The sequence below is a fragment of the Microchirus variegatus genome, assembly GCF_963457635.1.
Source record: "Microchirus variegatus genome assembly, chromosome: 18".
NCBI classification, from domain to species: domain Eukaryota; kingdom Metazoa; phylum Chordata; class Actinopteri; order Pleuronectiformes; family Soleidae; genus Microchirus; species Microchirus variegatus.
In genome coordinates this window covers 3,985,802-4,002,881 of record NC_139819.1, presented here as the reverse complement: position 1 = coordinate 4,002,881, position 17,080 = coordinate 3,985,802, and the positions used below count along the sequence as shown (strand labels likewise).

The 17,080-nt window shown below is 43.6% G+C and overlaps 1 protein-coding gene across 1 annotated transcript in view; it reads left to right on the top strand.

The window, feature by feature from the left end:
• LOC310939898 (GDNF family receptor alpha-2-like) overlaps positions 1–17,080 on the top strand; it is a gene marked incomplete at its 5' end in the record, with an annotated part of 107,759 nt that overhangs the window by 83,124 nt on the left and 7,555 nt on the right. Inside the window, one exon of the mRNA XM_083904755.1 lies at positions 8,736–8,878. Coding sequence (XP_083760881.1) covers positions 8,736–8,878 — 143 coding nt within the window. The remainder of the gene's footprint in view (positions 1–8,735; positions 8,879–17,080) is intronic.

Sequence of the window (17,080 nt, the reverse complement as noted above, 5' to 3'; positions counted from 1 at the left end):
ATCTACAGAAACAGCAGGATGCCACCAAAGCACCTGCAGGTGAAGCAGGTACACACACACACTCATTGTCACAATGCCTGTGAAGGTGCATGTTACAATTTAAAAAGTAACTTCTGTGTCACCGACTCCAGAAAAGGTTTTTATTACTCGTTTTCAGACTAATACACCCACGGACTTTAAGGGTCGCAACTAATGATGACTTTAATGATCCAGTAATACGATTTAACGGTTTCTTTATTATATGGTGCAAGGAAATCAGAAACATATTCACATTTAAATAACTGGGAACTTGTATTAATTATTCAAACGCTCAATATAATGTGATGCATTCAAAGACCCTGGTAAAGGTCACATTATAATTTTTTCCGACTGTGTAACCACGGAGACGCCTCGAGCCTTCATACTTCTGCGACGTGGTGATGGATACACACTGCAATTTCCCTCCCGATCAGTAGGGGTCGCTACGCAAGGTTGTTAGAGAAAGACTGTTGTTGTTGAAACATTGGCCGTTTCTCTCTTTTCTGTGTCACGGAACGCAGTTTTAAGATCATTTGAGGTGAGAAATTGGCCATTTAGAGTCTAAACATGTGCTGTTTGTGTTAAGATTAAGATTAAGACGTATTTATAGTTTGGCAGCGACGTTGTCGGCGGTGATCAGCTCCGCCTCTGTGGACGCTCGGTGCGCACTGTGAGCCGGCACAGAGCAGCTTCGCACGGCCTGTCCTGAGGACCAATCGCAGCCCTTGCCGTCTCCGTTGTCCCTTGACGGAGTGACGGACACTTAAAAAGTATTACGTGCAGTCGGAGACGACCCAGATGCTCTGCGTAACCTACGTAGAGCACTTTACGCGGGAGTATAAATTGGGCTTGAATGTCATCACCTCTGTGGGATAGACGGTGTTTTGAGGCGCCGCTACAAAATGCATTCAGTAAACCTCGCAAATGTCATCACGTCTGCAAACACACAGTGTGCGAGAGGATTGACGATTTAAACTACGCAGGGAGAGAAAAAATGGCAGCTGAGTCAGTCGGACACGTGTGAAATGCTGGTCCCTGGTATTAATATTTCAAAAGACAATTAGGTTGATTTAAAATTTAATTTACTAATTTCACTTAAATTACACTTGAACCATTTATAATTCATTACAATTAGTCATTACAGAGAAGGAAATCGAGCTGGAGGGATTGAGAGATGTATTGATGACGGACGGATGGATGGATTTGCCCGCGACTCTGCTTTTTCCCCTCACAGCTTTCGCTCCGATATCAAGTCCGCAGAAGCTCTTACCGACTGATTAAGTCGAAATGAAATGTTCTCAGTACTTTCCCATCAATCTCATCCCTCCTCAGGGCGAGATCTGCCCAGACTTCAGTACAAAGGAAGCCAGTTTTATATCATTTTCACATTCAAACAGAGGAAGTTAAAAGGACTCATTCCTCACAGAGAGGCGGAAAAAAGGCCGTGAAAAGGTAACAAATCCAGCACAAATGAAATAATAAGATAAGCTAAAATACAGAACATCTGTAAATCTGTAAATGTGCAGAGTGCAGCGTGACAGAGTCGTTACCTGCAACATTCCTTGCGATTTTTCTTCCCCCCACTAAGAAGTCGACCGCCGGAGCGAGCAGCGGTGTCATCAGTGCTACACGACACCATTGCCTTTAACATGTGCCGTTGTGTGAATAATGCTTTCAGACCATTTCAATAGATCGCTGGGTTAGCGCTTTTAGCTGAGCGTGCTGGATGAGGGATGAGGCCGCGAGGTGAGGAGGCGTCTTGAAAAATAACACAAAAATGCAGCATCTCCTCTCTGCAGTCGAGCGATAAACTTCGACACACCGGGGAGGAAAATACAGTGTGTGAATACATCTGGTGTGTACACACACACACACACACACCAAGACACACACACACAGAGGTTTATGCAGCTATTCTTCTGAGGACACAGCACTGACATCCATTCATTTGTATGGTCAAAACCAATCATTATCCCTCACCGTAACCAGGCCAGAAATGAGGTTCTGCCTCATTAGGACCAGGATTTATGCCAGAAAAGGTCCTAAAGATGGTTTGTGTATGTATAACATGTTTGTACTGTGTATAAACCACATATAAACTAATATAATGATGTGTTAGTTAATAGGGAGATGCACAATATTGGATTTTTTGCCATTATCTGATATGATGAATATCAGCAGTGCTAGGGGCCAATAACTGATTTACGTTTTTCATCTGCAGAGGTCATTTAGTCTCTTCTGTATTGAACTTAGGGTTAGGGTTTCTTCATTCATTCTTCATCTTCATTATTGGCAGAAGGGCGGTATAGATGGAGGCATGACAAGGTCCTTACAGAAATCGCTAAATGGGTGGAACAGCAGCGAGTTAAGGCCAACAGCAACATGCAAGCCCAACCTTCCAAAGCCATAAACTTTGTGAGGGAAGGAGTCAAGACCCAAGGAGTCAAGACCAGCTCCATGGCCACAATCCGACCCTTCACCTTGGAAGGAGCCTCAGACTGGGAGTTGAGTGTGGACCTGAAGAGGAAACTCGTCTTCCCACAGGACGTGGCAGTGACCTCCCTTCGACCAGATATGGTCTTGCTATCTAGGAGCACAAAAACAATCATAGTTGCTGAGCTCACGGTACCATGGGAAGAAAGGCTGGCCACATCCCACCAACTGAAGAAAGCCAAATACCAGGACTTAATCGACGAAGCCGTGCTAAAGGGGTGGCATGCAATCAGCTATCCCATTGAAGTCGGCTGCCGCGGGTTCAGTGGGCTACTTCCTGCAGAGGGTGGGGCTGCAACCCAAACAGCTGAAGATAGCCACCAGGGACATAGCCGCAGCAGCCGAGTCCAGCTCAAGATGGCTGTGGCTAAAGAGAGCCCACAGTTGGTACCCTTCTGCAGGTGAAGGCTAGTCAGTCTTCGCTGCCCCACTCAGGCGAGGTGTTCAGGTTAAGGGGCGAAACACCTGAGACCCTGAGATCCCTGCTGACGATGCAGAAGGGTTCCAATAATGTGGATTCCCAAGGAATTCCATCTAGGAAGACGATCTGCATTTCTATAGTTTCTAGTTGTAGCTTGTGGTAAAGCATTTTTGATGTTTACTTTTGATTGTGCAACATAAATAAACATAAACAAAATAATAGTTTGAAAGGGAGCCAGCATATAAGTCAAGGAGGTAGCAGCCATTTATTTCAGCCATTCAGTCATCATGTCAGGGGATGTTGGCTTTTTTTCGCCGATTTCTGGACCTGAAAACTGATCCTGTTAAACCGTTTGTCACATTGAGCAAACAGATACGGACAGATATAGGACACTTGTTGACGTGTTCAGCGTCGTAGCTACTGGTTACCCATCGAGTAGACTGTCTCCACTCTGTGTCACTGTAGCTGAAGCCAAACTACATCTGTATATGGGCCTCTTTACACCTAGCGTAACTCATAAGGCGTTTTTTCTGTGATCAGATTTCAATGGGAATGCAATCAGATAGCACCTGATCGCTTGTAAGCGACGGCATCGGAGACACGTCGGTACTCGGTGGCTTCGTGCACAGCTAACGTGACATCGGCTGTCGTCAGTATTCCGCGACTCAAAGATGAGTCCAGAGTGGGAGGGGATTAATTAGGGGAGGGATGACTGTGATCGGATAGCGATCGGATCTTGATGTAGACACCGGAGACACATGTTAATACCAGGTGTAAATGCGGCCTTTGTGTCTGCAGTGACAAATTATCTCTGCCTTCCCCACCCTTTCCACTTCCCCACTATTTCTGCAAGGTAAATTGATCGACAAAGCAAAATTGCACCGCAAATACGATATTGTTTGACAAATTTACAGTCTGCACATCTTCCCCCCGTCTTCCAACTTTAACGGAATAGTAAATTTTGAAGACTCAAATATAAGGGGGGGCAGCCAGCATTCCATCTGAAAGGCAATAATAATGGTCTGATCTTTGATTCCGCTCTCGCTCTCTATCTCTGTTCATCTTTTTCGGGGGTTTTTTTTCCCCCTCCCTCATCTCCTGTTCCATCTGTCCCTGCAGGTAAGGGCAACACAGGCTGCGCCCGCGGGGTTAAAGGAAAACTGAGCCGGAGTCATTAGAAAAATGAATTGCTATTGGCAATGAGCTTAATCACTCAGTGGAACATTTGGGCACAGTAAAACATCCTTTGCCGAGGCCCTGCAGCCAAGTGCTTTTGATTTATGTCTTAACTTCCCCATCTTACAACATCTGTGGAGGGATAGCTAGCGATAGCCGACCCTGACAAACTGACGCATAACATCACGTGTGTTCGCGGTGCTTCACCAGCTCTTCAACTGCTCAGATTTTTCAAGTGTTTCTCTCTTTGCTTTTATTTTCCAGCAGCTGCTTCGAGAAGCTGCTTTACACAACGGGAAAACATTAAGTACGTGTTAATAGTGCAGGTGTGGGTTTTGTTAACTCTTCAGGGACCTCCTCTGTTGAGTTCTTGTTAAAGTTAGGATTAATATCTGAACTGTGGTGAGGTTAAGTTGACATGTATTTTTTTTTTTTTTACTGACTCCATACTCAGTGTGTAAGATGGTGCAAAAATGTGGCAGAAAGCCAAGCAACACAATGCATTAAATCACTTTCATATCACTCTGTCAGCTCCCAGGTAGGTTATATCACACATTTTTGTGTAGGGGAAAGCCTATTTATCTTTCACACACAAGTAATAATAATAATAATGCATTATAGTTAAGGCGCCTTTCAAGACACTCAAGGTCGCCGTACAACAACAAAATCAAAATAACAAAAGGTAAGAGCAACGGGTAGACAGTTAGAGAGTTAGAGGGAGTAGGCCTGTTTAAAAAGGTGGGTTTTCAGATGGGATTTAAAGATGGCGAATGAAACAATGTTCCTGATGCCAGGGGGGGAGGGAGTTCCAGAGGCGGGGGGCAGATCGGCTGAAGGCTCTGGCCCCCATGGTGGACAGACGGGCAGGAGGCACAATGAGGCTGATAGATGAGCCAGATCTTAGTGTCCGGGAAGGGGTGTTGGTGTGAAGGAGGTCAGAGAGGTATGGGGGAGAGAGGTTGTGGATGGCCTTGAAGGTGAGAAGTAGAATTTTGAAATCGATGCGGAATTTAACCGGAAGCCAGTGAAGCTGTTGCCGAACAGGTGTGATGTGATTGATAGAAGGGATCCTGGTGATGATCCGGGCAGCAGAGTTCTGAACCAATTGGAGTTTATAAATGGACTTGTGGGGAAGACCAATAAGAAGGGAGTTACAATAGTCCAGGCGGGATGTGACCCGGGAGTGGACCAGGATAGCAGTAGAGTTGGGAGTAAGTGTACACATCTGAAGTGCAACAGCAAGAGCTGAGAAGAGCAGAGTATGAATCGCTGAATTCGTTTTGCCTGTTAGGCTTCAATTTTCTCCCATGTACCACTTTAAAAGTGCGGCGTGCTTTTACACACAAACTACGTGTTCAATTAAAGCGACAAAGTTAGCGCCTCAGTTGGCCTTCATTGATGTTCACGATCCTCTCGGGTGACAGCGTTTTTTGATTCTTTTGTTGTTGTTTTCTGATTAGAGACTCAATGTTCAACCCATTCAAGCCAGTTAATCTCTGCATAAGTGGACCAAGTGGAAGAGGACGATCATACCTAGAAACCAACACTATTTATGGTTAAGGTTCGGTGGGGTTACAGTGAACGTCATGAGAGGTTTAGATATAATTAATTATACAACAGATCATCAAACACTCTTTAATGGTTGGAAATTAGAAGCTACAACACATTATGATGAGGGATGTACATGCGTATTTCATTATCCGATTAGTCACTTGATCATAAAAAGTTCATCTGTCAATGATTGCATTTAGTGAGTGGACACCATGTGTGTTTGCAGAAGTGATGACTGATTTGAGAGGTTTCTTGAATGCATTTTGAAGGTGCTCCTCAAAACACTGTAGATCCCACAGCGGTGATGACATTTACCAGGGTCTTTGAATGCATCTCATTAGTGAACCCTGCACGACTTTCACTAGCTCTCATGCGCTAGAGTTTAGAATATCAACAAATATTACTATTAAATAATTCAAATACCATTTTGACGTTCTACAAATGCCCATCTTTAACTATGATACTCTTCTTTTTAAATGACAAACATTAATCACATCTCCTGCACACTTCACTTTACAGCAGGTTATGTCCACTACTTTGATTCCCGTACAATTTATTCATAGGTTTCCATTAATTGTGCAACCCGGAGAAGAACGGTGTCTGTCGAGAGTCGCGTTGGTGTTTTGGATGAAACTGGCGAGTTAACGGCTTGATCTGACAGTTCACTGCTCTCAGTAGAATGTCTCCAGTAACTTTTTAATGAACTTTCACATCTGCAAGACGGATTAAAACCGTTTTTGCATGCAATCATTTCCTGTGTTCCCAATGCATTACAAGTCATCAATGCTTATATTAAGTATCTCACCTGTGCCCACTCACTGGATGATCGCCCTCACAGGTGTCTCATCAGAACAATGTCCTCGGCATCCGCTGGCGACCATTCGTAATTTAAATGTTATTTCTGGAGAAATTTTTGTAACAGCGTAAGTTGATTGCGCGGAGTATTTAATGATTATTATGAGCACCTGTGAGGCGGAGTGATACTGCGGTTCAACGTCCCAGTGCGGATACACACTGAACTATCTTTTATGTTTTAATGCTCTGGTTGTTTTAAGATTGATATGAATAAAATAATATAAGAAAGAAATTACCCAAAAATGTATGTATTAGGGTTATGACTTGGGGTTAGGGTTAGAAATGTGGTAGGGCAAAGGTTAAGGTTAGGCACTTAGTTGTGATGGTTGATTAGGGTAAGGGGCTAGGGAATGCATTGTGTCCTCACTAAGATATAAAAACAAGTTTGTGTGTTCTTGTATGGGTATCTTTGTGAGAACCATGAAACTTATTATAGCAAGTTGGGACATTTTGGCAAGGTCCTCAAGTTCTGTCACATCATAAAAGAGCTTCTTTAGGGTCAGGATAATGGTTGGGCTTCGGCACTTAGTTGCTATGGTTAATGATAAATGGTCTGTATTTATATACAGGGCCGTTTGAAGGAATTTGGGGGCCCCGAGCAAAACGGACATGTATAATTCCGCTTCATGATAACTGCCAAGTTTTTGTGATCACGAACCTGACTGGCTGCTGTCAGCGACAACTGAGAGGGGCCCCCTTGAGGACTGATCCCGATAACAGCGCCATTGCACTTTACTGCATTGACTATCAAAGGGGTGCTCACACAGTTTGTCGTTGCATTTTATTCATAACCAGTCGTTGTCTTGGGGCCCCAGGCCAGCTCGGGGGCCCGAAGCAATTGTTGGTTTGCCTGCCTTGTCGCAACGGCCCTGTTTATATAGAACTTTTCTTACTGTTGATGTCTAACGCTACAGTTTTGCCATTCGCCCTCATTCACGCACACTTTCATGCAGCACATCTACAGAGCATTTTCTATCACACAACCGTTCATACCCATTCAGGAGCAACGTGGGGTTAAGTGTCTTGCCCAAGGACACGTCTGCACGCAGAGTCGGGAATCAAGCTCACAGTTGAAAGACAACGCTCTCCCCACCAAGCTGCCGTTTATTAGGACAAGGGGACTAGGGAATGCATTATGTATACGAGTGTCCTCACCACCGTTTGTGTGTGAACACGTGTGTGTTCCACAACCATCTGTCCTTTGTGTTTCGCGGATGGTGAAATGCCATTTTATTTTTTTGTTTTGGAATGTTTTGAATTTGATCAGTCGCATAAATCTGTTCAAAGTAATCTCTCGCATGCTGACCTTATAATGGAGGTGGTTGCCAAGCAATTACAGTACATGCCTTTCCTTCTCTCCGGCTGAACAAAGAGGAACAAGCCTCGTGTTTTAAATGGATGAGCAGTTGAAAAGGTGCTTCAGTCCCTGTTTTACCATATCTGTCTGGAAAGCTGACTGAACGGGGATTTATCACATTTTTGCAGGGACTCGCGCATGCTCTTAGTCACAAAACGCATACAGACACATCTGCAAGGCGACACACCAACACTCATTCTTGTGCGTTCCACAGGCTGCGAGTGTGAGCTGATTGATTTGCTACTCTCAAAAAGATTCCATGCCTAAGTGGACAACTGCTGGCAAAAAAAAAAAAAAACTGAGGTTCATCATCTCAAGAGCATAAACTATGCCACTGTTTCGGTCAGCTTGTTGCAATTCGACAGCAGCTCTTGCAGCATAAAAGGGTTTTTCTACCAAGCCAAGGACCGGAGTTATTTGTTTTTTGGCAAATCCGTCCACCGTGTCACAGCAGTATTCACTTGTAATTAGTGGCAAAGTTGATAGCACATGAACATTGTGCATACTCAAAAAAAGGGAAGGCAATTAAACGCAGACTGTAAAAAAGACAATACAAAAATGTGTGGGTTTTTTGACAATTTAAAAACTTAGAAGTGGAAGGTTCAGCAAACAATGATTCGATTGTTGCTTTGTTAAGTTTGACAAACAACTCCCAAGTGTATACCGACAAAGCAGAAAAGAGTGTCCTTCCACACTCTTACTAGTCCCTTCTTTCTCAATCCCTCTTCTAAAACCTCGCCTCCTTCGCTCGCTGCCAAATCTTTGGCAGTGGACCAAGACGTTGACTTAGAGCTGTCTGTCTGCTCGCTGCATGCTGGGAAGTTCAGCGGGAAAACAAATGACTCTATATCTCTGTCCCTGCAGGAAATGCCATTCAGGCCTTTGGTTACGGGCTGGACAACATGCAGAACAAAACCGCGTCTGTCCCCGGCCCCACGGCGATGACGAAGACGGGCGGGGACTGGTCAACGGGCAGCTCGGAGCCTCCGTTTGTCTCCATCCCAAAGGTAATGTAGGACCTGCGCCGATTGTGGCGTTGCAATTTATATGCTAAACGTGGCACAGATCATCTTTCTCCGCCTGTGTGTCCTGAAACAGGTATGTTTTATGAGTCGAGGGTGTTAATCCTGGAAACATATTTCACACTGAAATGATTGGGGGAAAAAAAAGGGTGATCGACACCATTCGCATTTCCAATGGCCTGAGGTGTTTCCTGTCTCTCAACCATGGATCATAGTAATAATAGTAATAATCTGGTTGTAATTATCACATTATTAAATGCATCATCGTTCCATATCAAAACAAGCACTTTCACTTTGAAATCCATGTGAAATATCATCATGAATATATTGCAATATCATGATGGAAGTTGTTTTCCCTCATGACTGGCCACCTCTTGACCAGACTAGACGCTAAATGACCCCCCAAGTCATTTAATAATAATAATAACTGATTTATAAAGCGCCTGTCACGAAAACCAAAGTCACTGTACAAGTAGAACAAAAACACAAATAAACAGGTGGCAAGAAACTGAAGGAACAAGTGTCGTTTCAACACTGATTCACGATACAACGATTCTGAGATAATAAATATGTTGCACAACAATCATATAGAGTTATGTCACGATATCTGTCGAACTGAAGAAAACAAAAAGTTAAAAGTCTACGTATTAAACGTGGATGCATAGCTTTTCTCTACCGTTATCCCGCTGTAAACTCCCTCTTCTTCAGCCAGGTAACGGCCACCCAAGTTTTCCGCCATCAAGTAGCGAAGCTTGGCAGCGATTGTTTACTTCAGAGCGTCTTCATTTGTTCATTGAAGCTCCCATAGAGTGGTCCTGTTGCACATATATGTTAGTTATGGAGGTCTACTTACATATATTGTGTGCAAAACAAGTATACACATATACTTGTTTTTATGGTCAAAAACCTCCTAGTTGCTGTGAACTAGCCGATAGAAATCCTCTTTTCTGACAGTGTTTCTTTGCTGCGAGATTTCAGAGTGAACTTTCACCCCCAGAAGACAGAGTCTTGTGATTGGCCAGTACTATCCAGCACATCCGTTCTCAGAAGCGCAGCGCCCCCCTCTGGAACGGCGGATGCACTGCTACTCATTATCAAAACATTGTTTTAACAGTGTTTAAAAATAGCTTCTTCACGACTCCCCGCCGCAGTCCCTTTTATGACTTTGAACCGGAGTCAGACCCAGAGTCAGAAGACACTGTTGCTCGTGAAACACCTCCACAACGGACGTTATTCTTCTTCTGCGGTTCAATGTACGTAACCGGATGTGCCCGGACTAGTGCCCGGAGCAGGACGATCGGTTGTCCAGGAGAACCGCTGCTTACGTAACTATTACGGGATTTTCAGTGATCTCGTTGAGCCCCGAGATTACAATAAAACACAACGTTCTCAGCAATGGCTGAACTGTTTGTTTCAAACCGTCAGGGCTTCATAAACAAGGTAATGACGCAGATACACACCAAAAAAAACAGCGATAATAGGAACTTCCGGTCTAGTTCCGCTTTAAAACATCTCAATTAGCTCTGGCGTATTGATCAATTTTACTGCACGAGGAAGGACCACGATATATCACCAAATAGATATTTTGACCGACCCCTTATGTCTTATCATTTTGCTGGCATGACTGCCAAAAAAGATGAAATTACCACGTCTTGCTTCCCCACTGATGCCAAAGATGATAAAAAAAACCCACATGCATTTCAGAGTCATTAGACCCCGGAGTGAGTGCCAATTAAAAACATTCCCACTGGTCAAAACCTATTTAAATCTGAGTTTCTACTGGGTTTTTTTTTTTTTTTTTATTGACCGGTGGAAATGAGGTAAGGTTGTTTTCTCGACAATTTCCATCAGCGTCTTTGCATGAATTTGTTCAAATTGGCCCCTGACAAGAAGAACCACAGAATCAGTTCTCCACTGCACGCCTCCTCCTCCATGAAAGAAGGATTTTCGTGACACTGGCAGCATAAAACCCAACACGTCACACTCATTCAGACTCACATCACATCCAATCTCCACGCTTGTTAAAGCAATTGGCCCATTGTAACGTAGCCTTGGTGATAAGGCAGTTTATGCTACACCCAGGATGATGACATTTGGTTGAAACAGTATGTTTCTCTCAGGCACAATGAAAAAGTGAAATGGAATGCAGGGTTTTTTGTTTTTTGTTTTAATCTGGATTAGAGATTATGAAATACTTTTCTCCGCTGTCAACTCTTAAGACTTCAGCCAACACTGTTATAGCTAGGGTTCACTGTCTGGAGCAGAAAAGAAAAAAAACATTAGTCTTTGCTTTGCTACAAGAATACATGATCATTTTGTCTTCAGATAAAAATGTGGAAAAAAGACCGAGCCACATTGTCCCTGAGTATGTTTCTATGAGCAGTTACAGCACGACTCTGCCTGTCCCTGTCCCAGAATACAAATACTAGTGGGGAAATCGATTATAGTAAGTGTGTCTGGCTGCACTTACAACAGGTTTCAGCTTGTTAGGCTTAAGCTGGGGACACACCATCAGTCAGCACCAGTGTGGGGACAGTGTGGTTGTTGGCACAGGAATGTGTTTGTGTGTGAGGGTAACAGACAGACACAACCCGACCTTAGTCGCATGTCTGAATTTTTTACTGTGTGCTGGTTACCGACCCAACTGCAAACACATGTTGCCAACAGCCAATGAAAAAGAGTATGTTGGACACAGGAAGTAGCGTCAGAAGGCAACAGGAAGTAGAGGTGGCGGGGATGTCGAAAACAACAACAGCAACAGTGAGCCACTTGACTTCCATGTTTGTTTACCCTTTACATCGTTGGTTCTCAAAGTGCGGCCCGTGGGCCAATGGCGGCCCTCAGAAAAATTTCTGGCGGCCCGCAATGAACTGCAGTTGATAGTTTTAATCCAGGAGGTACTAAGCTTCTTAAATGTTTATTGGACATTACTGGATACAGACCAATAAGTGTAAACAAAAACACTGGGTATTTATCTGGTTTCTATATGGTGAATTTTAGTGTATTATTGGGTTATAAGCTGGTAATAAGCAGGTAGCTACAGCCCCCAATTACTAGCTATTTACCCAGTAAATATATGGTAACAGAAATGTGTTACTTGGTATTAACCTGTAATTAGAAGATAAGAACAATGGCCAGTAAATTATAAAGCGTTATTATATTAACGCTTAAATTACATTATATTAACGCTTATATTACTTAGCGCTAAACTGTAGAACTGCAATCTGGTCATTAAAATGATTACAAATGGGATTTCTTTCTGTTTTTTTTTTTCCTTTGGCGGCCCTCAGTCCAATGTTGGGTTCCTAAATTGGCCCTCAGGTATCAAAACTTTGAGAACCCCTGCTTTACATGGTCGCTCTCACGAGAGTTCAGTTGCCTTCAGTTGGTTTGACAAATCTCTGTGATCCAGGCACAGTCTGCTATATTCAGTGGGTTAGTGTGTACGACAGTGTCCCCAATGCTTTAGACATTTTCCCATTGACCAGATCATACTTAGTGAACATCAACATGCCTGTTTGATGTCACATTCTGTGGGGAACTCGTGGACTTATAAACCTCAAGCATATTTGTCGTCTGTATCTCTATATCGTCTTCTTCATTGCGCCGTTTGACCAAACTGGAAGCGTGCTCGCGTTCGTCCCTGTAGGGTGACGAAGTGTAGTGACGTAAATTTTGTCATATACGCCCGTTTAGGGCTGAACAATTAATCGAATTTTAATCAAAATCGCAATGTGGCCTACTGCAATTTTCAAATAGCAGGAGGCGCAATATTTGTTCAAGCCAAAGTGTGTGTCCAAATATCATTTTAGCTGAATAATTTTCTTGATGCATACACATCATATTCTTCAGACTGCAGGGAACATCAAGGGTTAACCCTTGTTTTCGAATGAAACTATGAATCATGACGTCAAGATTTCCATTCCCTCTGATATCGCGAATCATACCGCAATCGCAGTTCCTGCTTAAATGATCGCAATTAGATATTTATTCAAAATCGTTCAGCCCTACGCCCATTTCACCCTTGTGATCCTCTAGCAGAAAGTCTGACCCAGGACTTACATCTCATTAGCTAGCGGCTAGTTGCCATTTTGAGTCTTCTTACCATTCAACAATCTCAAATACATTCAATTATTTAGGCGAACGGAGCATGAATTGTCCTCCTTTTCGTCATGTCGTCTTCTTTTGTGCACCAGCCTCTTATTTTATATCCGGGTCAAAGCCGGGAGTATTCGCAGAGCGGCTAGGTCAGTTTGGGTTAGACACGCAGTGGTAATTCGAGTATGGATTGAGTTGGACTGGTTGCAGAAGTGCCGCGTAAATTCAGCAGAATTCAGCACGAGCGGGAGAGGAAGTACGAAAAAACAAAACAACCTCGTTTACTTTTCAGAACTACAACATATATTTCCGTTCGAGAAGTACCACGTGAAAACCCGGTATCCGTTCCACAACCGGTATATTTCAGGGATCGTCTCTCTTGTTCAGGACAGAAATATTTTACTCTGCACTTTGAGTCATGAAGGTTTGTGTTTTTCCCTTTCCCTCCCTTTTTGTCAGGCCGTTGAGTATGATTAGTTTCTGCGGTGAAACATTGTACTGTTGTATTACAGATGTATCGTAGATAGATGTGCCACGCAGGCCTTCTGGTGTAAGACTAATGATGTTTTTCACCTTTGCAGGAAACCCACTTTCCAAGCTCGGCTGAATTAGACACAGCAGTACGAAACCGCTGCTGCGGTCGTCGATACCGATGTAATGTTCGACATAAATTTTCCAGAGACGAACGCAGATCCGCACACAAAGTCCAAGTAGCGTGAAATATTCGCCGGTTGCGCATTTGCATGTCGAGCGAACGATGTCGTCCCATTGAGACATCTGTTCTGAGTAATTCCGATGACTTTTATAGCCGTTAAACGGCCGCGCTCGCACCCCAGTCACGCAGCATTGTCCTTTACACAGAAACCCTCATTGTTGCGAAGACAGCGAATTAAAACCTTAAAAAATGTCCCAAAGTGGAGAATTAATGACCACACACACACACACACTGTGATAACAATTACAGTGTGTGTGTGTGTGTGTGTGTGCGAGGGAAAGGTATCGGGGAAAGAGAGAATGGATGGTGGAAGTGCTTTCTCCGACTGTGTGTCTGTGTGTGTGTGTGTGTGTGCGTCGGTATTGATGCACCGCTCGGTGCCTGTCTCACTGCAGCATGGTGTTTAATTTATTGTAAAAATGGTAATTAGGAAACAATAAGACGTGCGATTACTCAAGCAGGAAGTTTTATAATTAGAGAGGGAGCTGGTAGGGACATTTTGGGCGGCCGTGCCTTCACAGACAACTATGCCTGGCAATTAAAACTTGTCAAACTTCCATGGCGGATAAATTGGGGGAGTGTTGTTGTTGTTGGTATGAGCACTCCTGGCACAAGATTGACTGTCCGGCGCTGTCAGTCTCAAGGCGGTGTCACACACACACACACACATGGACGGACAGATGGATGCCAAATGAAAGGCAAACCTATAATGAATAAACAGTTCATATAAACAGATACACAGTGACACTCTGTGACTAACCTTCATGTAGTTTATTTGTTGTATTTCTTTACGGCTTGTATATGTTTCAATCATATAAATTAGATAAATTATTATTTAAAATGTCACAGTGAGTAGTTGTGGGCTGTATTCTTTTGTGTATTCGCTCGGTAAGTAAACACATCTGCTCAGGCTTAGTTCTTTGATCTTTGTAATTCCCCCCCGAAAAAAACTGCAGCCAAGGTTTAGTTTATATGGACAACATTAAAAAAAATATACTAATCTTTTTTGTTGGTTTAAAGGGGAAATAAGTAGTTTATAGTGCCATCTAGAGGAGAGCCTGAAATTTACAACAAAGACCTGCTGCTCTGCTCACCCCCTCCCTTCCCTGAGCGCTACGGTATCCGCAGCTGGTCAAATGTCGTCCTCGACGTCTTTCTCCGTGTCAGCAGATGAGGTTCGTGAGGCGAGGGAGAGGGCGGAGCTACCGCGGCCTTAGCAGACGAAGCGGAGAGAGAGGAGGCGGGACTTCCTGCTACAAGTAAAGAGACGCTTGATTTGTTCTCTCGCGTTTGTCCTTACAGGCTCCGGTAGAAACATGGCGTCTCGCTGCTAACAGTGGCTATGCAACCGCGGTCCGCGGTCATGTTATTTAACATGACTTTTTGAAACACTACGAAAATGAAACAAAAACTATTATACAGCGACTAGACAATGCAGGAGCACATAATATGTATAAAAAAGTGGATTTTGGGTTATATAAACCCATAAATACTACATATTGTACCTTTAAGTGATCGTAATCTCTGTTGTTTTTATTCCCAGGATCAGTGTGAACACTTCACTGCCAACAGAGATGTTGTATGTTTTAAGATTGTTTATCACGATTAGAATTTTTAATGTCCTCAGCGAAACAGGTTCTTTAGCAAGAACACTGCTGTGTTTTTGCGTGGACTCGTCGGAAAGCGCCGTTGTTGTTTGTGTTCCCGTGTAACGCCGCCGCGTGTTGATTTTCAGCTCAATTTAACTGAATTGATTGCGGACAAACTACATAACTCTGAGGTTTTTTTTCGATAAGTAGCCTCGGGGAAACGCAGCCGCGCCGCACTAAATTTTGACAATACGGGTCAATAATGAAAACTCGAGCCCTCCCTCGCTCTCTCTCTCTACATCTGTAGTAACCCTGAATTACCCCCAAAGACGAGCGTGATTCACTTTTAACGGTTTAAATATAGGGGCTGACATCAGGTCAGCGCTGAAAGGTTAGATTGAGAGTTTTGGAAGACCCCCCCCGAGTATGCAGCTTTAACTCCAGGCTGGATGTTTCTTTTGTGATAGAGTTTCCTCTTTAATGTCTCTGTCCAAATCATGGACTGTGTATTTAAAGTGGACGTCGTCCTCGGGTTTGCAAAGTAAAATCTGCGATGGAACAAAGGTCTTTCTGCACGCTCCATCAGAGATCGTGGGGTTCCCCGGGTTCTCTGGTTTCTTCCAACAGTCCAAAAACATGCACAGTTTAATGGGACACTCTAAATTGGCTGTAGGGGTGAACGTGAGAGGGTTAGGGTTGGGATTGGGGTAAGAGTTTAGGTCTTTCAGGTTCACGTTTCAGGTCTGTCAGCCAATATATGTTTTTTGGAGCTCTGGAGTTGAAGACAGGTCACTCTCAATTGGCTGTCGGTGTGAATGTGAGAGGGTTAGGGTTAGGGTTGGGGTTCGGTTTGGGGTTAGAGGTCACAAGGTTAAAACTCTGTTGCACAGACCTACAGATCTGACGAGTGGAGATGGTGGTTCAGTCCAGGTCTGTCAGACAATGTATGTTTTTTGGAGCTCTGGTGTTGAAGACGTGACAATTGGCTGTTGGTGTGAATGTGAGAGGGTTAGGGTTAGGGTTGGGGTTGGGGTTGGCGTTAGAGTTTCAGAGGTTAAAACTCTGTTGCATAGGTCTACTGATCCGGCGAGTGGTGATGGTGGTTCAGTCCAGGTCTGTCAGCCAATGTATGTTTTTTGGAGCTCTGGAGTTGAAGACGGGTCACTCAATTGGCTGTTGGTGTGAATGTGAGAGGGTAAGGGTTAGGGTTAGAGGTTAGGAGGTTAAAACTCTGTTGCACAGGTCTACTGATCCGGCGAGTGGATATGGTGGTTCAGTCCAGGTCTGTCAGCCAATGTATGTTTTTTGGAGATCTAGAGTTGAAGACAGGTCAGACTGGCAGAGTTTAATTGGACACTCTAAATTGGCTGTAGGTGTGAATGTGAGAGGGTTGTTTGTCTCTGTGTTTGCCCTGCGATGGACTGAGTGTCTACCTTTCACGATATGTCAACTGGGATTGGCTTTAGCGACCCTAGATGATGGATGGATGGATTTATTTTCCCTCAATGAAGTATAAATATATTAAATAGCCACCAGGGGAGAAACACCATTGGTTTCAGTGAACTCTGTTTGAAGGGAAGTCTCTCCGTAAATTAAACATTAAAACAGCATATATATATATATACATATATATATATATATATACTACAGTCCTACAGTAGATTTTTGTCCAGTTGGTGCCAGGTTGAACGTGACATCTGTGAACTTTCCCCTTTCAAAAAGCTGACATGGTGTTCGTCACATTGCTCATGCCAAAGCTTTTATTGTCAAAATAAAGGCAAAATG